Below are 19,405 nucleotides of genomic sequence, written 5' to 3'. Positions count from 1 at the left end.
GCGGGCGAGCGGTTAGGATCCTGGGTGGACGCCTGAGATAATTTTGCAAGCATGCGCATCGGTCTTGCTCTTTTTTTTTTTTTTTTTTTTTTTTTTTTTTTTTTTTTTTTTTTTTTTTTTTTTTTGTGCGGCGTTGGGGGATATTCGATCCATCCTACGGGAGGTTCATTGGGTTTGGGACATTTTGTGTTTCGGATCTTGTCAAGGTTCTTCTGCTATTCTGTGGTATCAGTTCGGACTAGGTTCAGACGCTGTTTACCTCGCGCACCTGAAGTAATAGCCTTGTCTCAACGGCGCCTGTTGACCCGAGGGAAACCGGTGAACGTGCTCAAAGTGATGTTGGTAGCATTTTATGTACATAGATACAGACCAACTTGGGCTTCTCCGGAACTACTCTCTCAGATCAGGCTTGCCCTGCATTGATCAATTTGGAGACAACAGCGGGAGTATACCTAATGGATCGAGCCGAAGGTAATAATAAGAAGAACCAGATCAGGAGGGAAGAAGACAGGTTTCGGATCCTCGGTTACGGATCGAGAGTTTACCCGTCCCTGCCCATACACCAAGCTATTTGCTTCCAGATTCGGATACTGTATACTTCTCTGTCTCAAACTGGAGAATCTTCTTCGGGCGAGAGGCATTATCTCAGGGGTCAAGGTCACGGCGGTTGACCCAGCTGCACGGCATGCTGCATTAAGTGACTTCCCACCGGTATCCAAATCAGAAGGGGATGGCCCCAGGTCCGTTAACTCTTCGTATCAGCAACTCTACTACAAGGAACGGATTCTTTGAGGAGTCCTAGATACGGGTTGAGCGGAAGGCTCGGTGGTTAGAGACACCGAGATCAGGAGAGCGATCCGTTTGTCAGCCAGTTTCACGGCATATGCTGGCGACTTGATGTTGTACTGAGCTGCACAGCTGCGCCAGTTAAGTTCTGCGTCATTTGTGAGGCATAAAGATCCTGATATGCGGCAAGTACTGTGATGGATTGATGAAGTGACATCGAGTCGTTATAGTTAGCGCTATTTTCGACTTCACAGCAAGAACAAAGTATACACATTCGGAAGGCCCTTGTTAATACGCCTCAGGGGGTTCAGGGGCTTGTGTGGTGCTTGGTTGTAGCTTGCTAACTAGTTAACGTTAAGTTGCTAGTGTGCACTGGAAGATGAACTGCGGTGGTCCGTGCGAATCCTGGCACCCTTGCGGCTTCCCACTCTGCCTGGAATCGGTGCGCCGGTCTTTGCTCGCTCCAAGTTTGAAAGGGAACGACCACGCATGAACTGCTCACTCATGCGCCGGTCCGGGTAAAAACTGATTGCAACCATGGCATCCACAGTGAACCACGCCGTCGACCCCTGGAACCAGGAGACAAAGGACAAATTTGAAGGGTGCGTTGCGCTCCCGTCCTGCCTTTGACGCGACCTGCAAAGTTGACCTCGAGGCTTGGCTTGCAACAGCAAGGACCGAAGCGAGTACCTTGACCCGTGCCAGGAGGCGGCCGCGCGGAGTATCCGGTGTCTGAATCGCAACGGAGGCGACAGGACTCTATGTTCAGACTACTTCCAGTTAGTCGTGACCTTACTGCAGAATTGACTGTCTAGGATCAAGTTTAGCTGACAGCCCGGTACAGAGCGTACAGAGACTGTAAGAAGGCTTGGGTATGATCACGGCCTCTTTTGACCCTGAAGCTGTCACTGATTCGCCTTAACTTTTGCAGATAGAGAAGAGAAAGATGGAGAAGAAGAAGGCCGGCGGTTTCTTCTCATAACCGGCAGGGCAATTGCACGACTTCAATGCTGCACGTCGAAACCTCCATCCATGACATTGCTCCGGACGGCACATGAGACCGCGGCGAGCTCTCTCGTCTCGTCCTTTGGGAGAAGCTCCATGATAGGATTGGGGTTGTACAATTCTCATCTACTGTACACTAGGTGGAAGGCTTTTTTTTTTACTTATGCCTAATCAAGGTACTGGACACCTCGGGCAATGAGACACGAGGAGCCTTTGAGTTTCGAGTCGCCGGGCGAGTGGACAAACCGAAGGCTTGACGGGACCAAGTCCTCCTGCCCGCATGGAGCGCTCAGCACCGGCAACTCGGCCACTGTCTGGCGGAAAATGGCCGGTGCGGGTGGGGTTGGGTCAGGGTGCACAGGCCACGTTCAACCACCACTTCATCACCCCGCCAAAAGACGCGATTCTCAAGTTTGAAGGCCTGCACAGATTTGCGCGGTCCCCGGACGGTTTCGGCGGTCTGGATATACGGAGACAAGAGAGCATACTAAGACGGCGCTCCCTGCTGCTGAATCAACGGTTGCGGCAGTCCTGTCAAAGCTGGGGATTGGTCTTCTTTGCTGCGACTGGTCCCTGCCGTCGCCATTAGCCCCCCCTCCAAAATCCGTCCCCCACATTGGACCTCCCATCCCGCACCCACCCCTCTGTCAGACGAGGTACTGTACATACATGCGTCACTCGTCCAAGCTCGATACTCATCCCGCCATCCAGTGCAGACATAGATTTCACAACATGGCACCATATCGATATGGTCAACCAGCCCTCAAGAGCAGCGTCGACCTGCAGCTGCAGACGGCGTTTCGCGATGGCAACTGGCACACCGTAATCCGTCTTGCGGCAAAGAGGGCTGCCACCCTCAAAGACCCCTACTATGAGGTGCGTAGGAGGCCTAGCGTCATCAGAGCTGCCGAAACAAGAAACTCACCCCTGTTTCTCTAGGCCATCAAGATCTGCGCCGAGTCTCAGCTCGACGGCGCGGCTGAAAAGTGCGGCGCTCTGGTCGCTATTGATGAGCTCGTCAAGAACAAAAAGACGCCAGATATTGACACCATCGAGCTCTACGAATGGGCCTGTCGTGACTTCTTTGACTACGACGTCGAGTACGCCGACACCCTCGGACCCCTGAGGGCCCGCTGGGCCAAGGCCAACCCCAGCAGCCCCCTGGCCCTGCAGTGTCTCCAAGCCTGTTTGGAGAGGTGGGATCTCGTGAGCGCTCAGCAGGTGAGAAGCCGGGCAATGACCGTTCCACGGCGTCCGACTATTGACCCGCGAAAACAGATCGCGACGAGTCTCGACAAGGCTCACGCCAACACTTCCGACCGGCGATACATGTTTTGGAACATCATCCTCACCTTCCTCCTTTCAGTGTGTTCCTGTGTCACACCTTTGCACACCATTCCGCTCAAACTGACATGGACAGATCAGCCCGCAGTGCACCGATGCCAGCCGTAAGGTCTACAGCTTACTGGCCGTCAGACAGCTCGAAAGGGCGGCAGACCTGACTGACAATGTACGTCTTCAACATTCCTGCGAAGTCGGCGAAGATCCTCTGACATCCCTCAGTCAGCCAAGTTGGAACCCACGGACAGGGGCCTCCTCACGGAGGAAGAGGTCGGCCTCTACTACCGAGTATTGCGCAGCCACGGCACCAAGGAAGAATTTCTTTCTCGGATCAAGAGCCCGAAGCTCGGCGCCATCAGCCAGCTCAAGGAGGGCAGAAAATCTCTCCTGTATGAGGCCTTGGACGCACTCGAGGCATGGGGCGAGTGGGACCTCACCTACAGCTTGTGCCGTGAAGCTCTCTCCCTCGGCTTGGAAGGAGGCAGCTCCCCGTTCTTTGTCTGCGACCTGCAGATATGGAAAAAGTTCGCGACAGCCGCTAGCAAGGTGCCAGACTCGGACAGGTGAGTATTTCACACCTTTGCGGCCTTTTTTGTGACAGCTCAGTAACTCGTTCAGTGCGCTCGGCGAGGTACAGGCCATTCTGAACAAATATATCGAGATTAAGGACAAGGCGAGCGCCATGTACAAGAAGAATCTCAGCCTCGCCCTGTTGGAGACCACCTTTCGGCTACCAGCATCTGTCTTGAACCCGAACCACGACAACACCGGCCTATCGCCCAGGGTAGTACAGATTGGCCTGTTCCTGGAACAGTACTTTGAGAGACTGTCCGCTTTTGAAGACGTCAAAGGCTATGTGGCTGAACTTGGGTTTGAGGAGATCAAGACGCTTATGGAGGATGTGCTCCCGAAGATGCTCGGCGAGGTAAGGACATTGATGATGCCTTATATCCATCAAACACTCGTCTCTGACATATACTCTCTTAGGACTCCGACAGGGCGCGGAAAGCCGTCCTGAATGCATTACAGTGCAGACTACGGTACCTTCTGTCCACTTGCCCGCAAACGCTCTCATCTCAACCCTCTGTTGTCGACGGCCAAACCAAAGAAAAACCTTTCCTGTGCCGGCTGTGCAACAATCCTGCCTCGCTCCCGTGTGAGTCGTGCTTGAAGAAGCTCACACTCGACGCCGCGAGCGCGTATAAGCAAATAACCGGTGACAAAGAGCTCGTGGACTCCATCCCCCGTCTGGACAAGGACCCGCGGTTGGACCTGGCCCTCGTTATGGGTGCCTCCCTCCTGAAGGTGTCTGGGTTGCGGCCGCGGAACACGGACGTGGTCCAGTCATTATGGAAGACAGTGGACCCTGGCCTGTTCCTGCAAGCAGTGCTGCTCCTGGACGCTCAGCTGAAGGAGACGCCCGGCGACACCGAGCTGCGGCTGCTGCTCGTCCAGCTGTATTTGTTGCTTGGTTGTGCTTCGTACGCCTACCAGCTCTGGACGCCGCTCGATGTCAAGCGGACAATTCAGGACGCCCTCAGTCCGCTGTTTTTCGACAGGATATCCGCGCTCTCACCGGGGCTGTTCCACGGAACCCGTCCCCTAATGGAACCCTTGCGCAGCTTTTACAGCCACAACTTGGCAGATAGGTCGCCCGTGCGCATCTGGGACGCCTTCTCGGCGGGTAGCTACACAAGCATCCTCGACATGGTCCGGTATGATGGCAACTTGCGCAGGAGCTGTACCGTCATGATGACCTTGGTGGAGGAGAGACGAGCCATCCGGTGCTATGGTGGAAAGATCGATGTCGAAATCGTAGAGCATTTCCTTACTGGTGAGCCTTTTTTTTTTTTTTTTGTCCACCGAGTCACCCACGCCCACTAACGGGACAGAAAATATTGATGACAACACGACCCTTGTCAACAATACCGACTACGGGCCGTTCCCGAATCTCGAGAGCCCCCACGGCCCCCCGATCCACGAGTTTCTCCGTCTCGGGCCAGGTCTTTCGGTGAGTCTTATATCCCCTTTCTTTGCCGTCGTTGCTTGCCTAACCCCGCCAGAACGAACGGTCGCACCTCGCCTTCCTCTCGGAGCAATACATAGACCTGCTCCTATACAAGCCCCCTAAGGACTACAAGCCATCGAAGCAAACCGAGGTCGCACACCGCGACCGCGAGTACACGCTTGAGACACTCTCGCGCCTCAGCAACTCCCTCAACGACTTCCTGCAGCAGCCTTCCACTCCGTCCCGTCTGACACCGGCCGAAATGACCTACTACACCGTGGTCTCGTTGCTGGCCGCAGCCCTCCTGATCGCCCTCTCCACGCCGCGGTCCGATCCCGTCCCAAAGACCCTCTCACTCCTCACGAGTTCAATCAAATCCGCCCTCACCTCCCTCCGCACCGATTATTTTTCCATCTCTTCCCCTTCTCCTCAGCCCAGCCAGACGGGAGCATCTACAACAACCACCAAGGCGGGGCGCCGGTCGCTGCTCCCCGGCGTCTCCCCCTCCCTGACGGAGATGCCCACGTTCTCGGCCCTCCGCGACACGGCCCTCGCCATCCGATACAGCGCGGCGTTTGTGACAGCCGCCCACGACAGGGAGCTGGCGCGCGACCGGAGCGGGCGCTCGGGCGTGCACCGCGACGTGCTGGCCGAGATGCGCGCCCTGGACGGGGTCGCAGCAAAGGCCCTGGGCGAGGTCAAAGGCCACGTGCAGCGGCTCAAGGAGGTACTTGGGGAAGCCGGCTGGCTGGACCGGATTCTGGAGCTGGTCTTTGCAGGGGAGAGTGAAGAGGATGGTGAGGATGAGGTGGCCCGGGCGGTGGAGGAGGTCATCGGGGGCCGTGCCGCGGCCGAGGAGTGGGCTGGAAAGGTGGTAGAGAGCTGGAGGGAGGGCGTGAAAGGGTGGGGGATGGTTAGGATGGAGTAGAAACAAAGGGGGGTTGTGGAAGTAGAGGTGGTGGGAAGAGAAGAGTGAGCCAAGAAACATAGAGGGTATAAGCAGAAAAGGCACGAAAATGCGCAAGAAGCGGAACCCAAAAATTGATTCCCGCATTCCTGTCCCATGCATGCCGCTCCTCCATTAATGCTATCCTGTCCAACCAATGCATACGCCCCCCAAGAAAACCCAACAGGCCGAAGGGGACCTGATCTTGTGTGCAAACAATGGTGACTTGTCCGAGAGAGGTAGAGAACCCAATTAACACCCCCCGAGGAATAAGCACACCAAATCCAAAAACACGCACGTCATAAGGACGCCCGACCGGGGTTCTCCTCAGTATTTCTGGGATCCACTGCTGCTGCTGCTGCTTCTCCTCCTCGCCTTCCTGGCCAGCGCCTCCCGCCTCTCCTCGCCCAGCGTGACCCAAACCCAGAGCCAGCTGATGGTCTCGACGAACATGAAGGTAAAGAAGACGCGGTTCTTGAGCGCATCGCCGCCCCAGGCGGAGGGCACGTACGCCGGGTTGTGCGCTGCGCGGTGGACCGAGGGGTGTTGGAAGCGGGAGGAAGAGGACGAGGCGGACGAGGAACGGGAGGAGGAGGAGGAGGAGGAGGAGGAGAGGGTGTCGGCGTCGTTGGTGTAAAAGAGTGGGGACGAGGCGGAGAAGAAGAAGGAGTAGAAGCTCAAGAGGAAGCTCAGGGCCAGGCGAAGGGGTGCTGGCGGGAGCGCGCGGAGCGGTTAGTCTTGGGTGACCTGTAGTACACGGAGGAGGGGGCAACTCACCTTGCACTCCCCAGTAGTGATCGAGGCCGATCTCGTCTGGCAGGGAGAGCGTCGCCAGGTCGGTTATGCCAAAGAGGGCGAGGACAACGGCGAGGAACCCGAGTGCGGGAGACTGGGTCTCGAAAGAGCGGGAGTTGGGCTGACCGGGAAAAGTTCCGTTGTAAGCAGACATTACCTGGCTGTGCGGCCGTGATACAGGGGACATACCAGACCCATTGACTCGCCGAGGACGTAGACCATCGCCTGGTCAGCGATTGTGCCCGGGTTGGTGAGGAAGAAGAAGCCCAGAGTGATGTGAAAGAGGCATAGCGAGGTGAGAATCGTCTTTGCGGATATGAGCGCCATGGCTGCGTCGAGAGGGTTGGTTGTGCTGTGTTGAGGTTAAGCGAGTTTCTCATCGAGACGGTTCAGTTGCGAAAAGCGAAGACCGGGCGGGCCTCTTCAAAAAAGCTAAAAAGGGAGGGATCGGGTCAAAAACAGCGGGTGCGGTACAAAAGAGAGGAAGAGAGTCGGAGGTGAGAGATCTACGAGCCCAAGGCGCGGTCGTTGAGGTGTCCTGCAAGATGACGCGTCAAGGTTGGGACGGTCAGCGGGCTCAACTCATCCCTGCCGCAGCGCTGGCAACCCCCCGCCAAAACCTGCGTGGCAGAATGTTGGGAAGCGAGAGACTGCAGAGGCTTGCGCGGGTGTTTGCTGTTTCGGTTTCTTGAGCAAGGATAGGGCCAAGCTTTGGGCCACTTTACATATCTTATCGGCCGTCCTGATAGACAAGGGCGCCTGATTGGGCACGATGCGCGTGAACCGGCCTGGTGACCTTAGCAAGCCACGGGTGCTAGTTAAAGTTTAGTTATGCTTAATCGTCCTCCAGAATGTGGCTGGAGCTACCCTTGTTCTGCCGCGATTCGAGGCAACAACAACTGGGGTCGAGATGGCGGGGCCCAACCTGTGTGCTATTGTCAGGCAAAGAGCGCTTTCCATAAGCAAGTGTCTCCCATCGAAGGCACTTAAGGCATATCTTGCCGGGCATTTTGCCAAGTAACCGGGTGTTCTGGTTTTTGTAGGGCACTATCAACCCAAATCTTCAAATTTCACCCAATTTCGCGGGAACAGCCAGCAAAACATACCAAAGAACTCCAAACAGCCGAGGACTCAACTCATTCAACTCACCCCTTTCGAAAGGCTCGCTGGCGCCCACCTTTACTCTCACCCTTGACCACGTCTCCCTGTCCAAACGTTGCCACAATGGCCGACAATTTAATTACAGAACCCCCCGAGCCCACGCTCGATATTGACCGGCACCTTAAATACTGGAAGATGTGCCTGCAAGCTCCGCTACCCAACCACTATCTCCCTAATGAGGGTGTGCGCATGACCTTGGTCTACTTTATTGTCAACTCGATTCGCATCCTCGAGGGAGGGACCTCCTCAACACCAGAGAAAAAGCGACCTCCGCTAATTCCTCCGCAAGACCATCGCCGACTCCGCCAATGGATCCTCTCACACCAGCAGCCCGGCGGCGGATTCGTTCCGTCCTCGACACTCCTATACCCCTCTCAGGGGTACCAGGCCTGGGAGGCCGAGTCGGGCGCCGAAGAGAGGGAAGGGGCGGGGCTGGCCAACCTCCCGGCCACGCTGTTTGCGCTGCAGCTGCTCGCGTTGCTGGCAGATGATGATGATGCTGATAATGGTGGGGCCAAGAGCGCCTTTGACGGCGTCGATCGGGCGCAGACGCTGAGGTGGCTGCGGCGGTTGCAGAGGCCGGATGGGAGCTTCGGGGAGGTATTAAAGTTGCTTCCGGGGAAGGGGTGGTTTGTGGGCGGGGGATATGACATGCGGTACTGTTATATCGCGGCTTCGGTAAGGTGGATGTTAAGGGGGGATGTGAAGGAGGGAGAGGAGGGGTGGGTGGAGGATATCGATACGCAGGCGTTGACGAGGTACATTCTGGGCAGCCAGGTATGTCTGATTTGCGACCATCTTCCTCTCTCTGCTGCGCTGCAGGTCAATGGGGCTGACTGGCTAGACCTACGACGGTGGCTTCGCTGGCAGCTCTCAGGAGGAACCTCACGGTATGCTGCCCCTTGCCTTTGTTCGCTGACCGGCAGACTGAGTTAACATGTGACATCACCAGCCGGCTATGCCTACTGCGCAATAGCCGCCCTCTCCCTGCTCGACCGCCCTCTCACCAACAGTACCGCCTTCCACCCCAACGCTATCCTGCGCTCGGGCATCCGTAACATGCCCGGCTTGATCCACTGGCTCGCATCCCGTCAGTTCGTTTATCTCGAACCACCACCCCGTCCCCGGGAAGACGATGGCGACGATGAGGACGAAGACGAGGACAACTTTGTGCTCCCGGCTAACCCTGCCGACCTCGCCAATGCCCCGGCTCCCGCCCTGCGCCACGTGGCCTGCAACGGCCGCTGCAACAAGGTGGCTGACACCTGCTACACCTGGTGGGTAGGCGCGGCGCTGGCGAACCTGGGGCACAAGGAGGTGCTGGACTGGGCGCCATCGAGGCGGTTCCTGCTCGAGAAGATGGCGCACCGCATCGGCGGCTTTAGCAAGCACCCCGGCGGACCGCCCGACGTGTACCACAGCTGTTTCGGGCTGGCGGCGCTGGCCGTCATGGGCGAGCCAGGGCTGGCCGAGTTTGACAGCGCCCTTGCCGTGCCGGTCGCGACTGTGAGGGTCATCGAGAAGGCGAGGGACGCGCTGCTTGAGAGGGTGAGGGGAAAGAAAGCGGGGTTGGTCAAGGGCGCGGTAGAGATGGGACTGGCCATGAATGGGTCGAAACCGGCGTGGTTGGGTGCCGGAGAGGTCTAGCGATTATCAAAGTACCCTGCGCTACGCTGGAATCTACACAACCGAGGGTTATCATCATCATGAAGACCCCACCGCATGCTGGATCAACCGCTTGTATCCCTCCACCGAGTCCTCGAGGTCTTGAATCTGCAGCCCCTCGTTATCGCCATGCGCCACCAGGATGCTGCCCGGTCCATACAGGTACTTGACGTGGTTTCCCTTGAGGTTGGGGATATCCGTTCCATAATTTGCAACCACGGTTTCGAATCCTATTCTTCATTAGCATCCGCACCCTCCGGTCTCTCACAAGAACATGGCGAGATAGCAGAGAGAGAATGGCAGAGAAGGAATTTGGAAGAGAAAGGTGTTGGAAAGCAGGGGGGGGGGGGGGAGGTGAGAGAGACAGAGCGGGGGGTCTCACCATCAACCTCACACTCACACTGCACCGGCCCAACCCCTGACGTAATATTCACCTGCAACGCCTCCGAATCTACATCCTTTATCAGCTTTTTGATCCTCTCGGCGACGATCTGGCCTCCCGTCGTCTGATTGCCCACGGCAACCCTCGCCAACACCCGGGCGGTGGCTGCGGGGGCGATCGCATTGGCCGCCACACCACCCTCAATCAGGCCAACGTTGACCGTCGTGTTCCCGTACCGCTCGCTCGACCCCAGGTCCTCCTCCAGCAGCCGGTCGAGGGCGCGGATCAGCACGTGTATCGCCGACTTGCCGAGCCACGGATAGCCGGAATGCCCGGCCTTCCCGACAGCCGAGACGGTACCGCCCGTGACGCCCTTGTGGCCGCAGGCGAGCTTGTTCTCGGTCGGCTCGCCAAAGATGGCGGCCCGGAACTGCGGCCGCACCGGGTACGCGGAGGTGTTGGAGAGCGAGTCGGAAAAATGCTTCATCCCCGACCCGGAGTTCTCCTCGCCGACGACGTAGAGCAGCACCACGCTGTCCGGGGAGATGGCGCCCTCGCTCAGGAGGGCGTTGGTCGCCGTGATCTGGGCGGCCACGCTCGCCTTGGCGTCGACGGAGCCGCGGCCCGAGATGAGCGTCGTGGGCGGGAGCGCGGCAAAGTCGACAACATCCGAGGGCGGGACGGTCTCGTTGTCGATGGCGTAAGGGATGTAAGGGGGCACCACATCGATGTGAGAGGTTATGATGGTGCGCTTGTCCAGGGCGCGGCTGGCGTTGCGGCCGGGCCAGGCGAGAACATTATACCTGGTCGGACGGTCGTCGGGACCCTCACCGGCCTCACTGGGGGGAACGGGCTGCAGCTCGACGGTGTAGTTGAGGTCTTTGAGGAGTCTCTCCAGAAGCAAGCCGACCTCTCCTTCGGAGTCACTGATGGAGGAGACGTTGACGAGGGCGCGGTGGAGGGTCAGCAGAGGGACCCGGTACGGGGGGGCATTGTCCTCCGGCTCCTCGCCGCGAGAGAACCGCGTGCGGACATGCAAACCCGGTGAACGGAGAAAGGTCTGCTGTTGGTATCCAAGACTCGCGTATGCCGACGCCTGAGCGCTCAAAGCGCCGAGCAGCAGCACTGACTGAAACGAGACTCTCATCTTGATCTGTTGCTCGCTGTTGTAGATGAAGTCTTTATGAAGATCGTAAGTGAAGGGACCTCTGTTTATGAATGAGGATCCCTCCGATTGCGAAAAGAGCCGACACAATGAGATCATCGCGAGAACGAGGGTTGAAGAGGAGCACCCCAGTAACCTGCCAAGCCCTAAGCGGCCGGAATAGGTAGGTATGTACGGTAGATGCACCCGTATTACTCCGTCCCCCACGCGCAAAGCACACGCCGAGTACATATACTAATAAATAGGGTACATAGGCGGCAAACCCTCGAGCCTGTGATCTTCGCCCAATCCATATGTAGCAGATCAGCAAGGGGTAACAAGAGAGCTTAATGCGAGAAACATGGCGGAGTCTGAGAGCAAAGCTCAAGTATATACCGCCCCATGTTGGCGGAATTGTCGATGGTGAGACCCTCTGTGCCTTTATGGCTGTGGGACCATACAACGCTGCAATAAAAGCAGACCACAAAGCCAAGTCTAGAGGCAGGAAAAAACAACAACTGCCCGGAGCCAGCTCCGACACCCGTGGCTTCACACGCCTTCTTGCCAGCCAGCCGTTACCATCGCCACCTCTCAGGCAACACCTGGCTGAAGTTGAACCTGCCATCCGCCCCCTTGACCACCGTACCCCTCTCGGTGACGATAGCGTCAATCAGCGCATGCGGCGTGACATCAAAGGCCGGGTTCCACACGTCGATGCTCTGGTCGGCGATCGCGACCCTCGCCGCTCGGCTGGTATCGACAGTCCCATCGTCATTGACCACCGCTCCGCTAATCTGTGTCAGCTCTTCCGGCTTGCGCTCCTCGATCTTGATCCCCTCGCCGCTCTCCGTCTCGAGGTCGATACTCGTGGTTGGCGCGGCCACCACAAACTTGATGCCGTGGTGCCGCGCCAGCACGGCCAGAGCGTACGTGCCAATCTTGTTGGCCGTGTCGCCGTTGCGCACGACCCGGTCGGCACCGACAATGACGGCGCCGATGTTCATGCGCTCGCGGTGCAGCGCGAACAGCGCCGCCGCCATGCTGTCTGTGATGAGCGTTGCCGGGATGCCCTCAAAGACCAGCTCGAACGAGGTCAGCCGGCTGCCCTGGTTGTAGGGGCGCGTCTCGGTGCAGTAGGCGTGCTTGAGGAGCTTCTGGGCGTGCAGCGTGCGGATGATGCCGAGCGCGGTGCCGTGGCCCGAGGTGGCGAGTGAGCCGGTGTTGCAGTGGGTGAGTACCGAGAGGGGGCGGTCGGGAGTCGCGTTGTATTGTTGCTGTAGCCAGGCTGCGCCGAAGGAGCCGATCGACGTGTTGTTCTCCAGGTCTTTGGCGAGGATTTTCTCGGCGGCTTCCATGTACGAGTTGAGAATGGCCTCCTTAGCTTCTGGGTGGCCGAGCCCCTCGATCTTGGCGGCACGCGCGGCTCGTTTAAGGAGCGTAATAGCGTTGGAGAGGTCGACGGCGGTGGGGCGGCTCTCCTTGAGGTAGTCTAGCCGGGATTCAATGTAGGCGATGGTGTCCTCTGGTGTTGTGGCGGCTGCCAGACGTCAGACCAGGACCGATTCAACAAGGATTGAGGGGCCCTTAAGGACTCGGTCACTTACTGCAGCCTCCGTTGTGCAACTCGACGGCATGGGCGAGAGCGGCGACAATGGCAATGGCAGGAGCTCCTGGGATGCGGTTAGAGACCGAATCAGCAAAACAAATCATTCACACAACTAGTTACCTCTCACTCTCATCGACCGAATGCAGTCAAATGCTTCCTCTGCAGTCGATACCTCGTCGTAATGGTGTTCGTGGGGCAACCTGAGCTGGTCGAGGACTAACAACTTGCCCCGCGAATATTTAATTGCTTGGAGAGAAGCCATGATGAAGAAGGTGAATACGGGGTATCAGAAACAAGATCAAAGAGCGAAAGACGGATATATTTTTAACACTATGAAACAACCTTCTTGTCGTTTCGAGGCACCCCCGGGGACGAGGATAAAAAGGAAATGAAAAAGCTTGTTCCAGTGGTAAAAATGTCGCTCCAGCTGAGATCGCGACATGCATGCCCCGCCACCGATCTTGGTGGGGTAATGGTTAATTAGTCGGGTGGCTTCCAGGGTCTCAGCGTGCCAAGACGGCTGGACCGGGGAGCGGCAGGGGCGCAGGCGGTGAGAGCCGCTGCGCTGCTGCACGGGCACATTGTATGTACCTAAGTGTGCCCGACGTGTAACTACTGTACAGTACTGTACATATTTGGTACGCCCGGATTACCGTACTGCTGCATACGCTGCGTATAAACTGCATACCTAATACATTACTTACCTTACATACTGTATTCGTATAAAACCTGAACTTGGGAGCTCGCAGAGCATCTGCCTTCTCCGTTGAGCGCCTCGACAGCTTCGACGAGGGTCATGTCATAATTGGCCGCCCCCGCTGTCCAGCATGGAACAGCCGTTTTCGTCGTCAAAGGTGACTGGTAGGCACACGATCCCATCTCGTTTTGATTCTAGCTCCAGTCCTCGTTGACCCTTTCCCGCGCAACCTCGGTTCCAGTCGAGTATTTCGATCCCCACGATGTCTACAAACTCCTTGCACCGGGCCTGATCCCCCGCCTGCCGCTGCGCGACCTCAACTGGCAGTCGCACGCCGGTCCTCTGCGGTCAATCAGCACTCTTCATATCGAACTCGTCCCTGCCGGAGTCGACTACTCGGCCATCTTCACCCCGCAGGCCTCTCCCAACCCCAAGACCGCTGCCGCGTCCGACACTGCCTCCACGGCTAGCCGCGACGATGGCTTTCAGACTGCAGCAGTTGGTGCAAGGGCTGGCTCGACGGAGCAGCAGGCGGATCCCGCCGGAGGCACCCTGCGTCCCCCGCCCACGGGTGCTGCGAAGGAACGGAGGCACCAGATCCCTGGCTTGCGCAGGACGCCTTACCTCAAAGTGCTGCTGGTGAGGTGCGACGACAATGAAACGTACAAGTCGACAACAAGGGCCGAGATCCGCGAGTGGATCAAGGCGAACACAGCTGGCTCCCAGGGGAAGACGGGCAGCAACGCAGAAAACCACGACGCCTTCGAATGGCTCATCGTCCACGTCGTGCTGCCTAACTCGACCGCCGCCACACAGCCGCGCGTCTCCGGAAGATCACCAGACTCGGGTTCCGACGGCAAAACGGCATCCCGCTGGCGCGGCGGGTCGAGTACCCTTCTGGAGAAGCTGCGCGCCGACTTCAACAGCTCCGCCAAAGGCGCCGTCGACCGTGTCTGCCAGATCCGCATTGGCATCAACGATGTGCCGTATAGCATGCTCCCTCGCGTTGTCCCGGCCGTTCCAACCGGATACGTCGAGACCGAGCAAGACGCCGAGAAGGCCTGGGCCGACCTGATTGCCAAGTTCAAGGAACTCATCCTGTTGAGCTTCGATCGCCGCGTCACCCAGTATGAGGAGGACATCAAGGAGCGAGATGCTCAGAGAAGTCTTCCCGGCTGGAACTTTTGCACTTTCTTCATCCTCAAGGAGGGCCTGGCTCGCGGTTTCGAGAGCGTTGGCCTGGTTGAAGACGCTCTCGTCGTCTATGACCAGCTAAGCGTCGGTTTGGACAACATCATCCAGGAGCAGGCGATTGCGGGGTCCGCGGAGGCACACGGCGGCGCGCTGCTGAGCTACACCGAAGATCTTAAGGAGCGCGCGCAAAAGGCCATGGCCGAGATTGCCGGCGGACATCTCGAGTTCGAAGAAAGCGAGGCCGTCGACCTCCAAGCTGGCGAAAAGAAGCGGCTCGAGAACGACAGCATCCCCATTAGCTCGTCAAAGAAGCCGTACCGAGATCTCATCCTGGCGAACAAGGTGTCGCTGCTGGACTTTAGGTGCTATATCTTTGCCCGCCAGATCACGCTCCTCCTCCGCCTGGCCAATGCGTGGTCGTCGCGCGAGGAGCTCCTGGCCAAGTTGAAAGAGCAACAGGAGCTCGTTCCGAAGGGGGTCGCGCCGCGGACACCGGCTCCCAAATTGACTGAGGAGCCCGAAAATCTCTGGCACCTGGCAGAGATCTGCAAGCGGACGCTTGAATTCGTGCCCGCTGTGTCGTCCGTCATGAGGAGCGACATCATAGCAGCCATGGCGTCCGAGGCCAAAGACGAAGGAGCCAAAGCAGACTCCGAAGTCTCCTCGGACCCACTGCTATCGGAGGTCATTGACAACATGGTCGCCTCGTTCGCTTTCTCCGTCGCCCAGCAAGTTCTCGCACAGACGTCCACAAAAGCGCTTCCCATCCCACCTTCTACCCTCGGGGGGCCCGATTCCGAGCAGAAGGCCTCGATTCCGGAGCCAAAGACGATGATGCATCCGGCACGGAGCTCGTCACTTCATACGCAGGGCCCTCAGGCTCCTCCACGCAGTCCTATCGGTTTCCCTGGGCCCGGCCGCTCTGAGGGTGTTCCGGCGCCCCCCTATGCAAAGGCGGGCCTTGAGGAACTTGCCGCGCAACGGGCAGAGCTATGCGCTCTGTCTAGAAATATTCTAGAGGAGTGCGGAAAGAAGAGAGGATGGACAGATGGCTGGGCATCCGTGCCGACCGTGGGCGAGACCGGTATTGCCGATTTCGAGGACGTGAGCTTAGACGACGGTGACGGCAAATCCGAGCCCAAGCGTGAGGCTCCTGAACGGCTGCAAACCTCGGTGGCTGGCGTGGACAACGCCCTCTTGCGAACGGCCCTCGACAACAAGGACGACTTCTACCGCCTGTACGAGACGTTGGTTGATAAGACACTGCGTCACTACACGGTGGCCAACCACACGCATGCGGTCCAGGCCAACATGGCCGATCTTGCGGTCCTCAAGTTCCACCTGGGCGAACTCAAAGAGGCTGCATTCTACTTTTACAGGGTCATACCCTTTTACGGCGATAACGGATGGAGTCTCCTTGAATTGTCCATGCTTGTCATGTACGCGCGGTGTCTGAAGGAGCTCAAGAGATTAGACGACTATGTCAACAAGGCGCTGCGCCAGCTTCTTTGCAAGGCGGCGGCCGCGGAGAGGGATAGGCGACAGCAGGGGTCGCAGTTCCGGCTCAGCCTCACGTCACCTACCCAATATCCCGAGCCCTCGGCGATATCCGGCTTCCTGGCCGACTTGTTGGAGGTGTCGGCATCTCTCGAGAAAGAAGTCAAGATTCCGTTGACGAATCTCTTTTGCGACTTGAGTCTCGACGGCCCGCCTTTTTACGAGGACGGTCAGGACTGCTTCTCCCTCTTCCTCGACCTCAACAGCTTGCTAGTTGACGAGTTCGAGGCGACTTCGGTCAGCGTCCGAATATCGAGTCCAACTGCGGCGAATAAGGAGATCTGGCTGCAGACAAAGGGTCCCGTAACCATCCGGCCCGGGCCGAACAAGGTGAAAGTACGAAGCACTGTAATGATGACCGGCGCGTTTGAGGTGGACCAAGTCCGCTTGGTCAGCAACAAGGTGCTTCTGCACTATGAACGAGACGCTTCCCAGTCCGTGGAAAATGACTCGGCGGTGCCCAAGAACGCGCGTGTCAATCTGTATCAGCGCGCCAGCTGTCTCGATGTACAGCTTTTGGCGGCTCGAGACATCCAGCTGGATAAGAAGAAGTCGTTAGACCTTGAGGTAACGACAGGGTGGAACGAAATCACAAGCTGCGAGATCAAGATCAAGTCTGCCACTGGCGGATTGAGGCTGGTCATGAGTGAGGCGGAAGTGATTGGGCTGCAGCAGCCAACAGCTTCGCAAGGTGGCACGTTCACATTCGGCTCGATTGGGGCCAACAGCTCGATCAAAATCAGGTTTCCATTTACTGTTGAGACCGACGTGATGGACGTGACAGTACGAGCCGAGGTGACATATACGACCGCCAAAGGCACCTTCACCTTCTTCAAGGCATCATCGGTACCGATCTCGCTCGCTCTGGAGGTCAACGTCCAGGACATCTTCAAACACGAGGCCCTCTTCTCGAGGTTCGCCGTGTCAACCGCCAGCGACAGTCCGCTGCGGCTGCTCAAGAGCGAGCTTCTCGGTTCGGACCTGTTCGAGTCGCACTTTGGCCAGCCCTCGAGCCAGCCGGTCGTGGTGTACCCGAAGCAGCCAGCCAGCCTCCTCTACAAGATCACGCGCAAGCCGGAGGTGAAGCTCGGTCCCAAGGTCCAAAAGACGCTGTATCTCAAGCTCTATTATACGGTGGTCCAAGACGAGATCGAGCTGCTCTTTAAGCAGGCTCTCACCGCCGCGCTCGAGTCCACGCCTCTGAGGGAGTTCTCTAAAGTGCTCGTGTCTCAGGTTCTCAGCGCCGTTCGGAATGGCCTCTCCGCAGATGACCTCGAACAGGCCACCCTCCTCGGCGAGCTCCCTACATCGTTTCTCTCAGGCATCAACTGGGAGAAACAGCTCCCCAGCCTCGGTGCTAGCAGCGATAGCGGCACGCCCGGCTTGCCAGCCTTCTTTCGCAGTTGGCTTCGCGCCCACCCTAGCTTGCCGCTCCCGCACCCTTCCTCGCCGAGCCCTTCGGCGCCGGAGGTTACCAACACGATCCTCATCCCCGTCGACATCCCGTCGGTATCCGTCGTGCACACGGCCGACCTGCGCCTGCAGCAGCCCCTGCCGACGGTGACCTCGAGCTTGGGGGAAAGCGATGAGGGATGCCCGACCGTGCTGGTCAACCAGCTCCTGCCGGCGACCCTGCAACTGAGGTGGACGCGCATCTGGGACACGGCCGAAACGGTGGCGTCCAACCAGCCATCTGCCGTGGCAGACCCGGCGACAGTGGCATCAAGAGATCGCGACCTGGAGTTCGAGTACGAAATTGTCGCTCCGTCCGATACGTGGCTTGTGGGCGGCAGGAGGAAGGGGCATTTCGTGATTCCCGCTGTTGAGTCTTCATCTCTGGCCAATGGTGAGGTGTTCGGGATAAGCTCGACACCGGAGACGGAGGCGGAGATCCCGGTGACCCTGATCCCCTTGAGGGAGGGCTACTTGCCGTTTCCGGGGGTGGAAATCCGGGAGGTCGATGTTAGCGGGCAGCGCGATGGTGGTGGTGAAGGCAAAGCCGTGTATGGCCAATGCGAGACGGATTTTAGGAACCTGGGTGAGACAGTCCGTGTAGTGGCAGATAGGGGGAAGGTTACGGTGAGCCTAGATGCAAGTGGGACGTCCGGGGGGCCGTTGGTGCTCGAATCTGAGGGCTGGGCAGGGAGGAGTGCGGGCAAGGTAATTGTTTGAGCGTGACGGATGAGTGTCGAGCCTCGATTTTGGTGTGTTTTGGAGAGTGTCTAGACGGTGATGGGTACCATGAAAGGGACGATACCGATTTCAGAGACCAAAAAAAAAAAAAAGAAAAAAGAAATGAACCTCCTGCTAATCCCATACGGAAGGAGACTTCTACCTGAGTTCCCAAAGTCGAAATCCAACTGGTCCGTCTTCTCGAACGACTGGCGAAGGAAGGAGGGCGAGCGAACGTTGGGAAACGACGAAAGGGAAGGCTTATATTCGACGAAAAGAGGAAAAAAGAAAAAAAAAAAAGTGAGTAATTGTACAAATACATACAAATGATCTGGACAATGTGATATGCCTTCTTCGGGACTGTATCCCAATCACCCCTCCCGACCTGGCGTCTCGCGTACATACATGCATACATACAGGACTGTATCGCGCAAAGAAGCTGCGGCAGCGGCCAACTCGGCCAAGGCCAATGCCAAGGCCAGATGACGTCCAAGAAACCCTGAAGGGCATGACGTCACATCTTTTGCTATGAGCCGTAACTTTGAACAAGCCAACTTAGAATTCAATTGAGGGAGCACGCACTTTGGGAGCGACTCCTTCGGGGCTGGCCCTAATGGAAAGTAAAGGGTTCGGCCAGAGGTGCGATGCAACCCGTCGTTTTTGCCGGCAAGCTCCGCACCGTTTGCGCTACAGGATCGGGCCCAGGCCGTTAATAAAGCAGTATTGCGTCCAGGCTCTTTTTGGTTTCCGAGATGATGACGGCCTGGGGAGTGTAATTGCAAAGTTGTCCCATCCTCAGGTACCTACCTTTTTTATTCCATTACATGCCTTAATTGCCTTACATACAGCGGTAGCCGTTCTTCGGTAACCCCCCACTTGGCTTCATTCCGCAACAGCGCCAACAACGAGACGGAATGCTTTCTCCAGTCGACGACGGTCAACACAT

General features: G+C 57.6%; 7 protein-coding genes across 7 annotated transcripts; 4 read left to right on the top strand and 3 right to left on the bottom strand.

Moving 5' to 3' along the window:
* Nucleotides 1-1,258: 1,258 nt before the first annotated feature.
* Nucleotides 1,259-1,949, top strand: P884DRAFT_260526 (uncharacterized protein). The gene is made up of 4 exons (XM_069441462.1): nt 1,259-1,388; nt 1,458-1,565; nt 1,631-1,658; nt 1,718-1,949. Exons 1-4 carry the CDS (start codon nt 1,324-1,326, stop codon nt 1,766-1,768), a joined length of 252 nt encoding a protein of 83 aa, XP_069296693.1. The 5' UTR covers nt 1,259-1,323; the 3' UTR covers nt 1,769-1,949.
* A 574-nt stretch (nt 1,950-2,523) lies between these two features.
* On the top strand, nt 2,524-6,068 carry P884DRAFT_202715 (N-acetyltransferase B complex non catalytic subunit-domain-containing protein; the record flags this gene model as incomplete). Its single annotated transcript, XM_069438450.1, has 9 exons — nt 2,524-2,667; nt 2,731-3,012; nt 3,070-3,156; nt 3,212-3,301; nt 3,355-3,695; nt 3,751-4,057; nt 4,120-4,966; nt 5,025-5,143; nt 5,196-6,068. The coding sequence occupies 9 exons, from the start codon at nt 2,524-2,526 to the stop codon at nt 6,066-6,068; spliced, it is 3,090 nt and encodes a 1,029-aa protein (XP_069296692.1).
* A 345-nt stretch (nt 6,069-6,413) lies between these two features.
* Nucleotides 6,414-7,208, bottom strand: P884DRAFT_202504 (increased loss of mitochondrial DNA protein 1; the record flags this gene model as incomplete). Its single annotated transcript, XM_069438434.1, has 3 exons — nt 6,414-6,796; nt 6,864-7,002; nt 7,071-7,208. 3 exons carry the CDS (start codon nt 7,206-7,208, stop codon nt 6,414-6,416), a joined length of 660 nt encoding a protein of 219 aa, XP_069296691.1.
* A 597-nt stretch (nt 7,209-7,805) lies between these two features.
* Nucleotides 7,806-9,689, top strand: P884DRAFT_244921 (terpenoid cyclases/protein prenyltransferase alpha-alpha toroid; the record flags this gene model as incomplete). The annotated part of the gene is made up of 3 exons (XM_069440399.1): nt 7,806-8,819; nt 8,887-8,932; nt 8,995-9,689. The coding sequence occupies exons 1-3, from the start codon at nt 8,106-8,108 to the stop codon at nt 9,687-9,689; spliced, it is 1,455 nt and encodes a 484-aa protein (XP_069296690.1). The 5' UTR covers nt 7,806-8,105.
* Nucleotides 9,690-9,746: 57 nt separating this feature from the next.
* P884DRAFT_202739 (uncharacterized protein) lies at nt 9,747-11,236 on the bottom strand (the record flags this gene model as incomplete). Its single annotated transcript, XM_069438452.1, has 2 exons — nt 9,747-9,937; nt 10,090-11,236. 2 exons carry the CDS (start codon nt 11,234-11,236, stop codon nt 9,747-9,749), a joined length of 1,338 nt encoding a protein of 445 aa, XP_069296689.1.
* Nucleotides 11,237-11,808: 572 nt separating this feature from the next.
* On the bottom strand, nt 11,809-13,101 carry P884DRAFT_202768 (uncharacterized protein; the record flags this gene model as incomplete). The annotated part of the gene is made up of 3 exons (XM_069438454.1): nt 11,809-12,770; nt 12,838-12,903; nt 12,960-13,101. The coding sequence occupies 3 exons, from the start codon at nt 13,099-13,101 to the stop codon at nt 11,809-11,811; spliced, it is 1,170 nt and encodes a 389-aa protein (XP_069296688.1).
* Nucleotides 13,102-13,666: 565 nt separating this feature from the next.
* P884DRAFT_202556 (trafficking protein particle complex subunit 10) lies at nt 13,667-18,459 on the top strand (the record flags this gene model as incomplete). The annotated part of the gene is made up of 2 exons (XM_069438439.1): nt 13,667-13,700; nt 13,778-18,459. The coding sequence occupies 2 exons, from the start codon at nt 13,667-13,669 to the stop codon at nt 18,457-18,459; spliced, it is 4,716 nt and encodes a 1,571-aa protein (XP_069296687.1).
* Between the last annotated feature and the right edge of the window lie 946 nt (nt 18,460-19,405).

The sequence above is a fragment of the Thermothelomyces heterothallicus genome (genome assembly GCF_042370625.1).
Source record: "Thermothelomyces heterothallicus CBS 202.75 unplaced genomic scaffold P884_scaffold_14, whole genome shotgun sequence".
NCBI lineage: Eukaryota > Fungi > Ascomycota > Sordariomycetes > Sordariales > Chaetomiaceae > Thermothelomyces > Thermothelomyces heterothallicus.
Note: the sequence above shows the minus strand (reverse complement) of the source record. Positions and strands in the feature narration are given on the sequence as shown.